General features: G+C 38.0%; 1 protein-coding gene across 9 annotated transcripts in view; it reads left to right on the top strand.

Annotated features, from left to right (window-relative positions):
• The window catches only part of LOC127523844 (ryanodine receptor 2), a 109,266-nt gene that overhangs the window by 67,198 nt on the left and 29,447 nt on the right, over positions 1-12,621 (top strand). For 8 of the 9 annotated variants that reach the window (XM_051914959.1, XM_051914957.1, XM_051914956.1 and 5 more), the window contains 23 exons: positions 221-311; positions 400-540; positions 881-1,044; positions 1,177-1,255; positions 2,866-2,955; positions 3,036-3,173; positions 4,498-4,575; positions 4,657-4,732; positions 5,332-5,455; positions 6,103-6,218; positions 6,297-6,361; positions 6,444-6,565; positions 6,698-6,747; positions 7,685-7,745; positions 7,840-8,078; positions 8,243-8,324; positions 9,270-9,400; positions 9,528-9,848; positions 10,027-10,267; positions 10,350-10,437; positions 10,918-11,010; positions 11,131-11,301; positions 11,382-11,441. In XM_051914959.1, the coding sequence (XP_051770919.1) occupies positions 221-311; positions 400-540; positions 881-1,044; positions 1,177-1,255; positions 2,866-2,955; positions 3,036-3,173; positions 4,498-4,575; positions 4,657-4,732; positions 5,332-5,455; positions 6,103-6,218; positions 6,297-6,361; positions 6,444-6,565; positions 6,698-6,747; positions 7,685-7,745; positions 7,840-8,078; positions 8,243-8,324; positions 9,270-9,400; positions 9,528-9,848; positions 10,027-10,267; positions 10,350-10,437; positions 10,918-11,010; positions 11,131-11,301; positions 11,382-11,441 (2,821 nt within the window). The remainder of the gene's footprint in view (positions 1-220; positions 312-399; positions 541-880; positions 1,045-1,176; positions 1,256-2,865; positions 2,956-3,035; positions 3,174-4,497; positions 4,576-4,656; positions 4,733-5,331; positions 5,456-6,102; positions 6,219-6,296; positions 6,362-6,443; positions 6,566-6,697; positions 6,748-7,684; positions 7,746-7,839; positions 8,079-8,242; positions 8,325-9,269; positions 9,401-9,527; positions 9,849-10,026; positions 10,268-10,349; positions 10,438-10,917; positions 11,011-11,130; positions 11,302-11,381; positions 11,442-12,621) is intronic. The other variant, XM_051914954.1, reaches the window with a different exon arrangement.

Raw genomic sequence — 12,621 nt, 5'->3', positions numbered from 1 at the left:
ATTTTACTCCTAAAAACATGGTGAAAATTTAGTTTGTTTCAGGCTGTTGACAGTATTTTCTGATTTCTGGAGTGATAAAAAGAGAAATCCACTAACAACGAAAAAGAATTTTGAATCTGGCTTTATCCAAAGTTCTGATTTCTGGTCTGGAAATGTATGCAGATTAGAGCATATTTAATTCGACAGTGCCTCATTTGCATATTCATTTGTAACATTTCAGGAAACTGCGTCCGTCGATGATGCAGCATCTGCTGCGGCGTCTGGTGTTCGACGTTCCTGTGCTCAACGAACACACGAAGATGCCTCTGAAGGTGAGACTCCGTCTGAACTCACATTCACATCAGGAAAACTGTACTGTAGTAATTCATCTCTGGGTGGGATGGGCGTGTCCTCCTCCAGCTCCTGACCAATCACTACGAGCGCTGCTGGAAGTACTACTGTCTGTCCGGAGGGTGGGGAAGCTTTGGCGCCTCGTCCGACGAGGAACTGCATCTGTCCAGAAAACTCTTCTGGGGAATCTTTGACGCTCTGGCGAGAAAGGTGCAGCACACTGATGTATCGCTCTATAATAAGTTCATTTTCTTGTGTCAGTCAGGAATTTGGAATAATTAAAATTTTTAATGTTTTTGAATGAGTCTCTTCTGCTCTGCATTTATTTGATCAAAAGTATAGTAAAAATAATAAAATATTTTGACAATTTAAAACTAATGTGAATATATTGTAAACTGTAATTTATTCCTGAATTTTCAGCATCATTACTCCAGTTTTCAGTGTCACATGATCCTTCAGAAATCATTCTAATATGATGATTTGATGATCAAGAAACATTTATGATTATTATCAATGTTGAAAACAGATGTGTGTGTGTGTGTTTCTGCAGAAGTATGACGTGGAGTTGTTCAAGCTGGCGCTGCCGTGTCTGAGCGCAGTGGCCGGAGCTTTACCTCCTGATTACATGGAGTCAAACTACGTGGCCATGATGGAGAAACAGTCGTCTATGGACGCCGAGGGAAACTTCAACCCACAGCCCGCCGACACCAGCAGGTCAGACTTAAACCACCACCATCCACTTCCTCTGAAACCTCTAAACATGAGCATTTAGACCCGATGAAGCTGGTTTGAGGTGTTTTTCAGATGTTAGTCAATGTGCTGCTGGTTCTGTTTGTGTTTCTGCAGCGTCGTTGTTCCTGAGAAGCTCGATCATTTCATCAATAAATATGCAGAATATTCCCATGAGAAATGGTCCATGGAGAAGGTCAGAGCTGCATACACAAGTCTACTTTCCATTAAGTAGTGGTTTAGTGTGTCATTTTCATTCAATTGTTCGATTAAATGAGCTGAAACAACAATCAAACATGATCTTCTCTCTCATGTGTAGCATTGAATCTGATTCGTTCATTCATTTGAAACTGAATCAGTTCAAAAAATGATTCATAGGTTCATTTCAGGAATCTCAATACAGCACATTTCTAAAAGTTTGTCTTATTTAATGTAATGAATATTTTATCATTGTCTTCATTGGTAACACTTAATAACAAGCTCTCATTTGTTAACATTAGTTAATGCTTTAACTAACAATGTATTTGTTACAATATTTATTAATCTTTGTTAATGTTAGTTAATAAATAAAACTGTTTGTTCATGTTAGTTCAGGGTGCATTAACTAATGTTAACGCATACAACTTTTGAATTTAAAACTAAACTAAATGTTGGGTTAGGTTTATTAAATACTGTACAAGTATTTTTCATCATTAGTTCATGTTAACTAATGTAGATAACTAATTAAGTTGGCTTGAGAAAACCAGCTTACTGAAATGCTATTTAAACTTATTAAATCATGCTGGCAACATGCTAACAATGTGCTAATCATGTTACCGACATGCTAATTCATGCTAGCCACATGTTAAATCATGCTAGCAACATGCTAATCATGTTAGCAACATGCTAATTCATGTTAACAACATGTTAAATCATACTACCAACATGTTAAAGCATGTTAGCAAAATGTTAACAATGTGCTAATCATGTTATCGACATGCTAATTCATACTAGCAACATGCTAATTCATGATAGCAAAATGCAAATCATGTTAGCTATGTGTTAATCATGTTAGCAACATCTTAACACTGTTAAATCATGCTAGCAACATGATAACAACAAGGTAAATCATGTTAGCAACATGATAATCATGCTAGCAGCATGCTAATTAATGCTAGCAACATGTTAAATCTAGCTAGCAACATGCTAACAATGTGCTATCATGTTGGCAACATGTTAACAAAATGCTAATTCATGATAGCAACATTGTAAATCATGCTAGCAAAATGCTAATCATGTTAGCTATGTGCTAATCATGTTAGCAACATGCTAACAACAAGGTAAATCATGTTAGCAACATGCTAACTATGTGTTAAATTATGTTAACATCTGTTTTTGTGACTGTGACTGTGACTGTGTTGCCTTCAAAACCGTCAAACTTTAAACTACTTTAAACTTCACACTTCAAACTGAAAACCTTCAAACTTCAAGATTTTAAAACTTCTTCAAACTTTCTGGTCCGGCTTTCTCAAGCCAACTTAAAGTTTGTCTTGACAAACTTTTTTTTATTTAGTTTTTAACAAATAAAATTTTATTGTAAAGTGTTATCTTTTCATTTTGCTTCTGTTTTATTATAATTAATTGCAAATATTTTCTCAAGTTTAATGCAGTTACTCATCAGTGTTTTTTTGCAAGTGCTGTTGAAAACGACATTTTATATTGTCTTTATTTCATTAAAATAATCGAACTCCTTCTTAAAGCGCTTCAGCTGGACAGTAGGTTAACATATTAAGTTGTTAATTCAGTTTATTGATGTTGGATCTGTAGTTTGCCGTCGGCTGGATTCATGGAGAGCAGATGTGTGAATCGTCTAAAGTTCATCCGCTGCTGAAGCCCTACAAGTGTCTGTCTGAGAAGGTACAGAATCTCACAAAGCCACTTTGAATGATGGGTAAAGCACAGCGATTCCAGTCCGTATTGTTTCCTCTGTGCTTCAGGATAAGGAGGTTTACCGCTGGCCAATCAGAGAGAGTTTGAAGACGATGCTGTCTTGGGGCTGGAGCATTGAGCGGACGAGAGAGAGCGACGCGTCCACCTTACACAGCCGCACCCGCCGGATCTCTCTGTCCAGTCAGGTCAGAAACACACGTTCATAAATCACTGCCAGAGTCATCGTCTGAGCTCTGCTTCATCTAGTAGCGCTTTATACAGTACAGACTTGTCATTGATGCAAACTTCAGCAAATATGACACATATTCAGTTTCAGCTGGAAAGCAGCTGTACAGAAGACATTTTTAGGGGTTCAAGCGTGTAGCTCAGATCATTTCCAAGGATCTGCATTCTCACATAAAACTGATCAGACAGACCAAACCGTAAGTCGTAGAGATTTGAAACTTTGAGGGCTGGTAGTACTCACACCATCTACAACGTCACCAAGGCTCGCCCCGATCGGCCTGATGGGGGCGCTACAGCGGTCAAAAGTACGAAATTGCTCATAACTCCTAAATCATTTTCGGTTATTTTGGATTTTTTTGAAAAACCTACTTTTGCGAAATAGTCCTAGGTTTTTGGCCTGATCGGAACCAAACCAGTGCAGCAGGATTCTCTGGAGTCTGATAGTTGTCATAAATGTCAATAATTATCAAAAAAAAAGTTGAAATTTTAATTCACGGTCCCTAAGGGCCGCCAAAACGTTCAAAGTGGGCGTGGCTACTTTTACTAAAATGGTACTAAAACTAAAAACTCGTGAACGGAATGAGATATTTTCACCAAATTTGGCACACCTATGTAAGAGCTCATTCTGTGGTCGCGTGAAAAAGGATGCTGCAACTGGCCACTTGGTGGAGCTATAACAGGAAAAAACATGAAAATGGCTAATAACTACTTCACTGTTAGTCCGATTGACTTAAAAATCGGCATGCAGTGTCGTGATTGTCTATGAGGACATTGACGTATTTAAAAAAACATGTCCGCCATCGGCCAATGAATTTTGAGCAGCTATCAGATAAGGTTAACAGAGGCCGATTGGAACGAAACTCGCTGGGCCTGTTTGACTCACGGCCCTAGAAGCCTGTGAGAAATTTGAAAGAAATCGGCCACTGGGGGCACCTTCGCGTTTTTCACGTGCATAAAGGATCGCGTATCAGGCGATTTTTCACACACGCCCACAACATTCATGCCACATGGTAGAACTCCTCATTCTGAGCAACTTTGCCTCTAGGACTGCCGCTGTCCGTCGAATCGTTCATTAAATATTGGAGATTATTTAAAAAACCAACTTTGGCGAACTAGTCCTAGGTTTTTAGGCATGTGCTGAAAGGCCTTAAAGCGCTTGAACCCCAATAATTGCTGCTCGCAGCTATATTTCAGATCAAGTTTTGTTTTCATCTGATAGTGTCAGTGCAGTCCAATCGCTAATATTACTGAACACTAATAAATGTGACCTTTGGCCCCCCGCAGCGCTCCATAGAGGGCGCTCATGGTTTCAGCCCGCGGCCTGTCGACATGAGCAACGTGACGCTGTCCAGAGACCTGCATGTGAGTGGAGCGGCTTCACAAATGCACAAAACAACTCAAGATTGACTTTTTTAAACACGTCCTTGTGCTCGTGTGTTTCAGTCGATGGCGGAGCTGCTGGCCGAGAACTATCACAACATTTGGGCTCAGAAGAAAAAACTGGAGCTGGAAGCCAAAGGTCTGTCTGACATCCGTGAAATATCTGTCATCTTTACTGGATATGTTTCTGTTGAACACTGAGGTGTTTTTTAATCAGAATTCATCCTCCTGTCTTTTAACGGCTCTTATTTATAGCCAACAACCTGTTCTCCATGTAAGATCTAGTGTGCGTCACTATTGTCATAGTAATGAAGCAAATCCTCCTACATCAGTGCAGCTTTCCTCCTTGGAACTCACAGTAGGGCTGTCTTTAAATGTTTATAAGTTATTATGACTAAAAATCAATTTCCTTATGGAGAAAATTACTGGAGTTTTTACTTCCAGAACCGGCCGTTGTGCTCTATAGGAAATGAAAGGTCTGTTGAAATACTTTGCATTGTTGGATACAGTGTCTCATGCATTTGTGTACATTGTGCACATATATTTGAAACGTAGTGGATCATTCAGGTATTATACAGAAAATACTGCATATCATATGCATGTCACATACTACAGAAATACTACAAGTGTGATAGTATGTCCTTCTGAACATGTAAACCCGAGCGCAGCCATTAGATGGTGCTGCATTCACTCCAGTGTGTGTCTGCTGCTTTCTAACGTGTGTGTTTGGATTGCCAGGAGGAGGAAGTCATCCATTACTGGTTCCTTACGACACTTTAACTGCCAAAGAGAAATCCAAAGACCGGGAGAAAGCACAAGACATCCTGAAGTTCTTTCAGATCAATGGATACAGCGTCTCAAGGTGTGTGTGAGTGTGTGTGTGCCTGATTCACATCCATCCGTGAACACTGATTCATATATCATTTGTAAATATTCATAAATAAAAAAATATTTCAGAAAACAAGTCTCTTCTGCTCACCAAGGCTGCATTTATTTGATCAAAAATACAGTAAAAATGTGAAATATTATTCCAATGTAAATCAGCTGTTTTCTATGTGAATATATAGTAAAGTGTAATTTATTCCTGTGATCAAAGCTGAATTTTCAGCATCATTACTCCAGTCTTCAGTGTCACATGATCCTTCAGAAATCATTCTGATATGATGATTTGCTGCTCAAGAAACATTTATGATTATTATCAATGTTGAAAACAGTCATATTTTTGTGGAAACTGACACATTTTATTCTTTAGTATTCTTTAATGAATAGAAAGATTAAAAAACAGCATTTATTTGAAATAGAATCCTTTGTAACATTATAAATGTCTTTACTGTCACTTTTGATCAATTTTAAATTTAATTCATCCTTGAAGTATAAAAATATCAACTTTCAAAAGTATCAAAAATCTTACTTAGTTTTTTATATACATATATAATCCATATTTGACTGTATTTGAATCCGTTGTGGTGTGTGTGTGTGTGTGTGTGTGTGTGTGTGTGATGTGAGCAGGGCGATGAAAGAACAGGATCTGGACACTCCGTCCATAGAGAAACGCTTCGCGTACACGTTTCTGCAGCAGCTGATCACGTATGTGGACGAAGCTCACGGACACATGCTGGAGTTTGGTGAGTCACTCGCTTTAACGCCTGTATCGACCTCTGCGCTTCAGCCGTGGATCCTAATCATCTTCATCTTGATTTCAGATGCTGGAATTCGACCGAAAGGGGAGAAAATCCCTCATGAGCAGCAGGTCAAATTCTTCGGGAAGGTCTGATTCATTCTAACACACTTCATTTCAATCACTAATTAGATTCATACGGTGATCGAATCGCTGTTTCGCTCATTTCCAGGTTGTGTTGCCGCTGGTGGATCAGTACTTCAAAAACCACCGGCTCTACTTCCTGTCCACCGCTGTTCGACCAATCAGCAGCGGGGGCCACGCCTCCAATAAAGAGAAGGAGATGGTGACCAGGTGAGGCGATGTTATAAATGTCAACGTCAAATGAATGCTTCTGTTCTTCTGTTTGTAAATGCACTTGTACTGTGATTTGATTTGGTATCCACCATCTTCCTCTTCTTCATCTTGATGTTTTCTCTCTCTCAGCCTGTTCTGCAAACTGGGCGTTCTTGTGCGGCACCGGATCTCATTGTTTGGTAAGATGTTTGAAGCGTGTTTGCGGTTGTTTGTCGTGTGTGTTTTATGAAGATAGAGTCTTGCTCTTGAAGCTCAAATAAGTCTTTGTCCAAGAAGATCTGACGGAGCTGTGATCTTAACAAGTGCTGACGTTTGATAGTTTAAGTTAGTAGGCCTGACATGATTGTTGATTAATCATCTAATAATGGTTATTTGATCACAATTATCTGAGAAAACAACAATAATTGTGCAGTTTTTACATAAAGATGGACGAAAGTCTTCGTTCATACGAAATGAAGGTTTCTGGGTTTAATTAGACTGCATTATTATATTATATTATATTAAATATTGATATTCACAGCAAGTAATTCATATAGGCCTATTGTATTATAATTTTGTTACATAATAATAATAATAATTAGTAGTAGTAGTAATTGTAAGTAATTATATATTGTAATAAGTAATTGTATAAATATTAATATTCACAACACTAAAGTAAATCACATAGGCCTATTTTATAATAAATATTATTGGTAAATTATATATATATTAATAATAATCATCATTTATTATAATTAATTATGTAAATATAAATATTCAAAGCATTAAAGTAATTCGTATGAGCCTATTATAGTAATTGTATTGTATTGTATTATAATTATTTATATAAATAATAATATCCAAAGCATTAAAGTAATTCATATTAGTCTAGTTTATTATAATTTTTATTATTATATTATATATACAATTCCAAGCAATATATATATATATATATATATATATTAGGCTTACACTGTAAGTGACATGAACAAAGCTAAATGAAATCGTTAACTGCAATTATCAGCACAAAATTCATGATCATGACAGGTCTAATTAGTTATTGCTAGTGCGACTAGAGAGTGTGAAATGTGTCCATGTGTCCGAGATCAGTAATCCGTGTGGTTGTGTTTCTCTCAGGGAATGATGCCACCTCCATTGTGAACTGCCTGCACATCCTGGGACAGACGCTGGACGCCCGGTCAGTCGACACGCATCACTACGGCTCATGTTATAGTGGATCAACACTTATAGCTGATCTCTCAAAAACATTTTGTGTTGCATTTTGTGTTCAGGACTGTGATGAAAACCGGTCAGGACTCTGTCAAAGCGGCTCTGAGGGCGTTTTTTGATAACGCATCAGAAGATTTGGAGAAAACCATGGAAAATCTGCGGCAGGGTCAGTTCACACACACGCGGATGCAACCCAAGGGCGTCACACAGATCATCAACTACACGACAGTCGCGCTGCTGCCGGTGCTGTCCTCGCTGTTCGAACACATAGGGCAGAACCTGTTCGGAGAGGATCTCATCTGTGAGTCAACTTCCTTCTGACCAGGAAATGTTCTGAAAATGAGTGTCATTAAACTGCACTATATATATATCTGCACTATCTCAGACACCTGCTCCAGAATAACTCATATATCAGCATGTCTCGGATCTCATGACGCTTCTCGTGTCTTCTCTGTGTCATTGCAGTGGATGATGTCCAGGTTTCCTGCTATCGGATATTAAACAGTTTGTACTCACTTGGAACCAGTAAAAGTATTTATGTTGAGAGGTAAATCACAGCTAATACACCGTCTGACTGATTAACGTGTGTTCATTTAGCAGACAAGTAGATTCATCCTAAACAAGCAATTCATCCTAAACAAATTGATTCATCCTAAACAAATAGACTCATTCTAATCAAATTGATTCATCCTAAACAAATAGACTCATTCTAATCAAGTAGATTCATCCTAAACAAATAGACTCATTCTAATCAAGTAGATTCATCCTAAACAAGTAGATTCATCCTAAACAAATAGACTCATCCTAAACAAAGCATTTCATCCTAAAGAAAGTGATTCATCCTAAACAAAGTGATTCATCCTAAACATATTGATTCATTCTAAACATAGTGATTCATCCTAAACAAAGTGATTTATCCTAAACAAATAGACTCATTCTAATCAAATTGATTCATCCAAAACAAAGCGATTCATCCTAAACAAAGTGATTCACCCTGAACAAAGTGATTCATCCTGAACAAAGTGATTCATCCTAAACAAATTGATTCATCCAAATAATTGATTCATATTAAAGAAATTCATCCTAAACAACTGGATTCATTCCTAAACAAATAGATTCATCCTAAACAAATTGAATCATCCTACACAAACTGATTCATCCAAAACAAAGCAATTCATCCTAAATAAGTAGATTCATTCTAAACAAATTGATTTATCCTAAACAAATAGATTCATTCTAATCAAATTGATTCATCCCAAACAAATTAATTCATCCTAAAAACATTGATTCATCCTAAAAAAAGCGATTCATATTAAAGAAATTCATCCTAAACAACTAGATTCACTCCTAAACAAATTGAATCATTCAATCAAATCAATCAATTTCTAAACAAATCGATTAGTCCATAAGCGGATGGAGACATTCTATGGTTTGTTAGTATTTGATGATGTGCATCATGTGTATCTGATTGTTCTGGCTCTGTTGCGTTCAGGCAGCGTCCGGCTCTCGGTGAGTGTCTGGCCGCGTTCTCGGGCGCATTTCCCGTGGCCTTCCTCGAGCCCAATCTGAACAAACACAACACATACTCCATATACAACTGCAAAGGCTCCAGAGAGAGAGCAGGTACGAGACACACACCTGCACTGCCGGATCAAATATGAGACTAATTCACATTCTGCCGTAAAGCAGCTCTACAGAAGCCAATAGATTCATTGTTCAGCTGGAGTCAGTTGTTGTGTTGTGTTGGAAGCGTTAGGTCTGCCGGCTCAGGTGGAGGAGGTGTGCGCGCTGGTGCCGTCTCTGGAGCGGGCGCTGCAGGAAATCATGGAGCTGGCCGAGTCGGGCATGCGCTACACGCAGATGCCGCACGTGATGGAGGTGCTGCTGCCCATGCTGTGCAGCTACATGTCGCACTGGTGGGAACACGGACCCGAGAGCGACCCGGAGCGCGCCGAGAGCTGCTGCACCTCGCTGACCTCAGAGCACATGAACACGCTGCTGGGAAACATCCTGAAGATCATCTACAACAACCTGGGTATTGACGAGGGAGCCTGGATGAAGAGACTGGCAGGTAATTCTGTGATTAAAGCTGTGACTGTGGGTGTGAGCAAAAACATGCCATCTACTGGAAAACAAACACTTAAACTGAAAATAACATTCAACTATAGCCACTAGATGGCAGCAGAGGATTACTCAGTGGACCCATACGAGCTAGAACTGCCACTGCACACAACCTGTGTTTGTCTCAGTGTTTTCTCAGCCCATCATCGGTAAAGCCAAGTCTCAGCTGCTGAAGACTCACTTCCTGCCGCTGATGGAGAAGCTGAAGAAGAAGGCGGCGACGGTCCTGCAGGACGAGGAGCACATGAAGGCGGAGGGCCGGGGCGAGATGTCGGAGTCGGAGCTCCTCATCCTGGACGAGTTCACCATCCTCGTGCGAGACCTGTACGCCTTCTACCCGCTGCTCATACGCTTCGTCGACTACAACCGGTACGAGAGTGACGGGTGAGCTGCGGTCGGGCTGTTACGGAGTCGCGTCAGTGTGACACGTGTTTGTTTGTTTGTTTTACAGAGCGAAATGGCTCAAGGAACCGAACACTGAGGCGGAGGAGTTATTCCGTATGGTGGCCGAAGTCTTCATATTCTGGGCTAAATCACATGTGAGCACATATACAACTCTTTGATCACTATCCAAAATGAATGGAAGTCAAGTTAGATCAAGTGTGTTTGAATCCGCTGATGTTTTGGTGATTTTTAGTGGATGCATGAGGTCAGTTCTGCTCAAGTTCACACAGATTCATAATAAAGTCGGCTTGAGACGAAAGTTGCACATGTCTTTTCTTCTCTATTGTGCCGTATATCTGAGTGAAATGCTTCTCAAACAAGAACAAATGTAGGGCGGAGCTTGATTTTGTCTGTGGGGAGTTGATTGGATGGTTGTGGTTTGCTATTGGTGGATCTCATGTGAGTGACAGGTTGCTCCCCAAAACTAACATTAATGCACATCATCTGTGACGGAGTGAAGTTCACTCACTCTGACATTGAGATATTCAGAACGTCTGAAATCTTTGAATCCTTTGGATTTGACAGCAGTGAACTCTGGGTATCTGACGAGAAAATGTGTTTTTTTTCCTCTATAGAACTTTAAACGAGAAGAACAAAACTTTGTGGTTCAAAATGAAATCAACAACATGTCCTTCCTCATAACTGATACCAAATCTAAAATGTCCAAGGTATGATACACACACACACACACACACTCACTCAATCACACACACTCTTACACACACTCACACACACACACACTCCCACACACATGCACACACACTGATAAAGCATGACTGTGTGCTCAGGGTGGCGTATCAGACCAGGAGAGGAAGAAGATGAAGAAGCGAGGGGATCGATATTCCCTCCAGACGTCTCTGATCGTCGCCGCTCTCAAGCGCTTGCTTCCGGTCGGACTGAACATCTGTGCGCCGGGAGACCAGGAGCTGATCGGACTCGCCAAGAGCCGCTTCACGCAGGTACACAAAAACACCCTTATTTCTGCTCGAGTTACTGACCCGGAAGAGCTGTTTGTGATGAAGCTGAACCTGTTTCACAGAAAGACACTGAGGACGAGGTCCGAGAGATCATACGAAACAACCTCCACCTGCAGGGGAAGGTGAGTGACGCTCCTGCTCTCCGTCTGTTCTCCATCTGTTCTCAGTCTGTTCTCCATCAGACCCCTTCAGTCATGTTTGCATGTTCTGATCACTGCAGAGAAACACGACAGCTCCAGTGATCAGAAATCATTTAAGGGTCAATGGTGTGAGGCTCATTTTGTGTCCAGATCTGTTCAGTCATTCCAAAAAAACTTTGCATTCCCAATTATTTTATTGACAATTAAACACATTTTCCAAAAACTGCAATTAAAAAAAATCTCTATAAGTTGTAATGCATAATTTGTTTAAGTTAAATATTTACGCATTACTTATTAAGCATTTTTTTTTAATTATTGGCAATTATTGTGATTCTTTTTTTTTAAAAAATCATTATAATTTATAATGCATAATTTATTTATTTAAATACATGATATTTAAGTTAAATATTTACATATCATCCAAAAAAAAAGAAAAACATTAATTGCATTGTCATAATATTTTATTGCAATTAGGCACATTTTTTAATTAAAAAAAATAATAATAATTATGATATAAATTATATAAATTCAATATATATAATTTATAATGTCCATAATATATATATATATATATATATATATATCAATTATAATAATGTTTTTAAAATAATGTAAACAAAAATATTGCATTGTCATACTATTTTATTGGAAATTAAGTAAATTTTTTTTATTAAAAAAAATGTAATGATAACAATTTATATAAATTCAATATATAATTTATAATGTCTATAATTAAAAATTTGTGTGTGTATGTATACATATATATATCATTTTAATTTTATCATCATTAATTCTAATAATGTTTTTAAAATTATGTAATAAAAAAGATAGAGCATTGTCATATTATTTTATTTGCAATTAATCACATTTTTCAATTAAAAACGTAATGATAATGAAATATATATAAATTTTATATACACTTTATAACGTATATAATTACAAAAAAAATAAAAAATAAATATTTTCTAATATTGTCATTATTTGATTGGCAACTATGCACATTTTCAAAAATAAATAAATTGAATGCAACTGAAAAAAATCAATACATTTATTACACATTTAAATTATTGATCTATTTAATTACATATTTAAATGAAGTATTTGCACATCATTAAACAACAAAAAGAACTTAAATATTACATTTTCCAGTGAGGGTGTTAGG

The sequence above is a fragment of the Ctenopharyngodon idella genome, chromosome 12 (assembly GCF_019924925.1).
Source record: "Ctenopharyngodon idella isolate HZGC_01 chromosome 12, HZGC01, whole genome shotgun sequence".
In the NCBI taxonomy this organism is placed as follows: Eukaryota; Metazoa; Chordata; class Actinopteri; order Cypriniformes; family Xenocyprididae; genus Ctenopharyngodon; species Ctenopharyngodon idella.
This window is presented reverse-complemented; position numbering and strand designations above follow the sequence as displayed.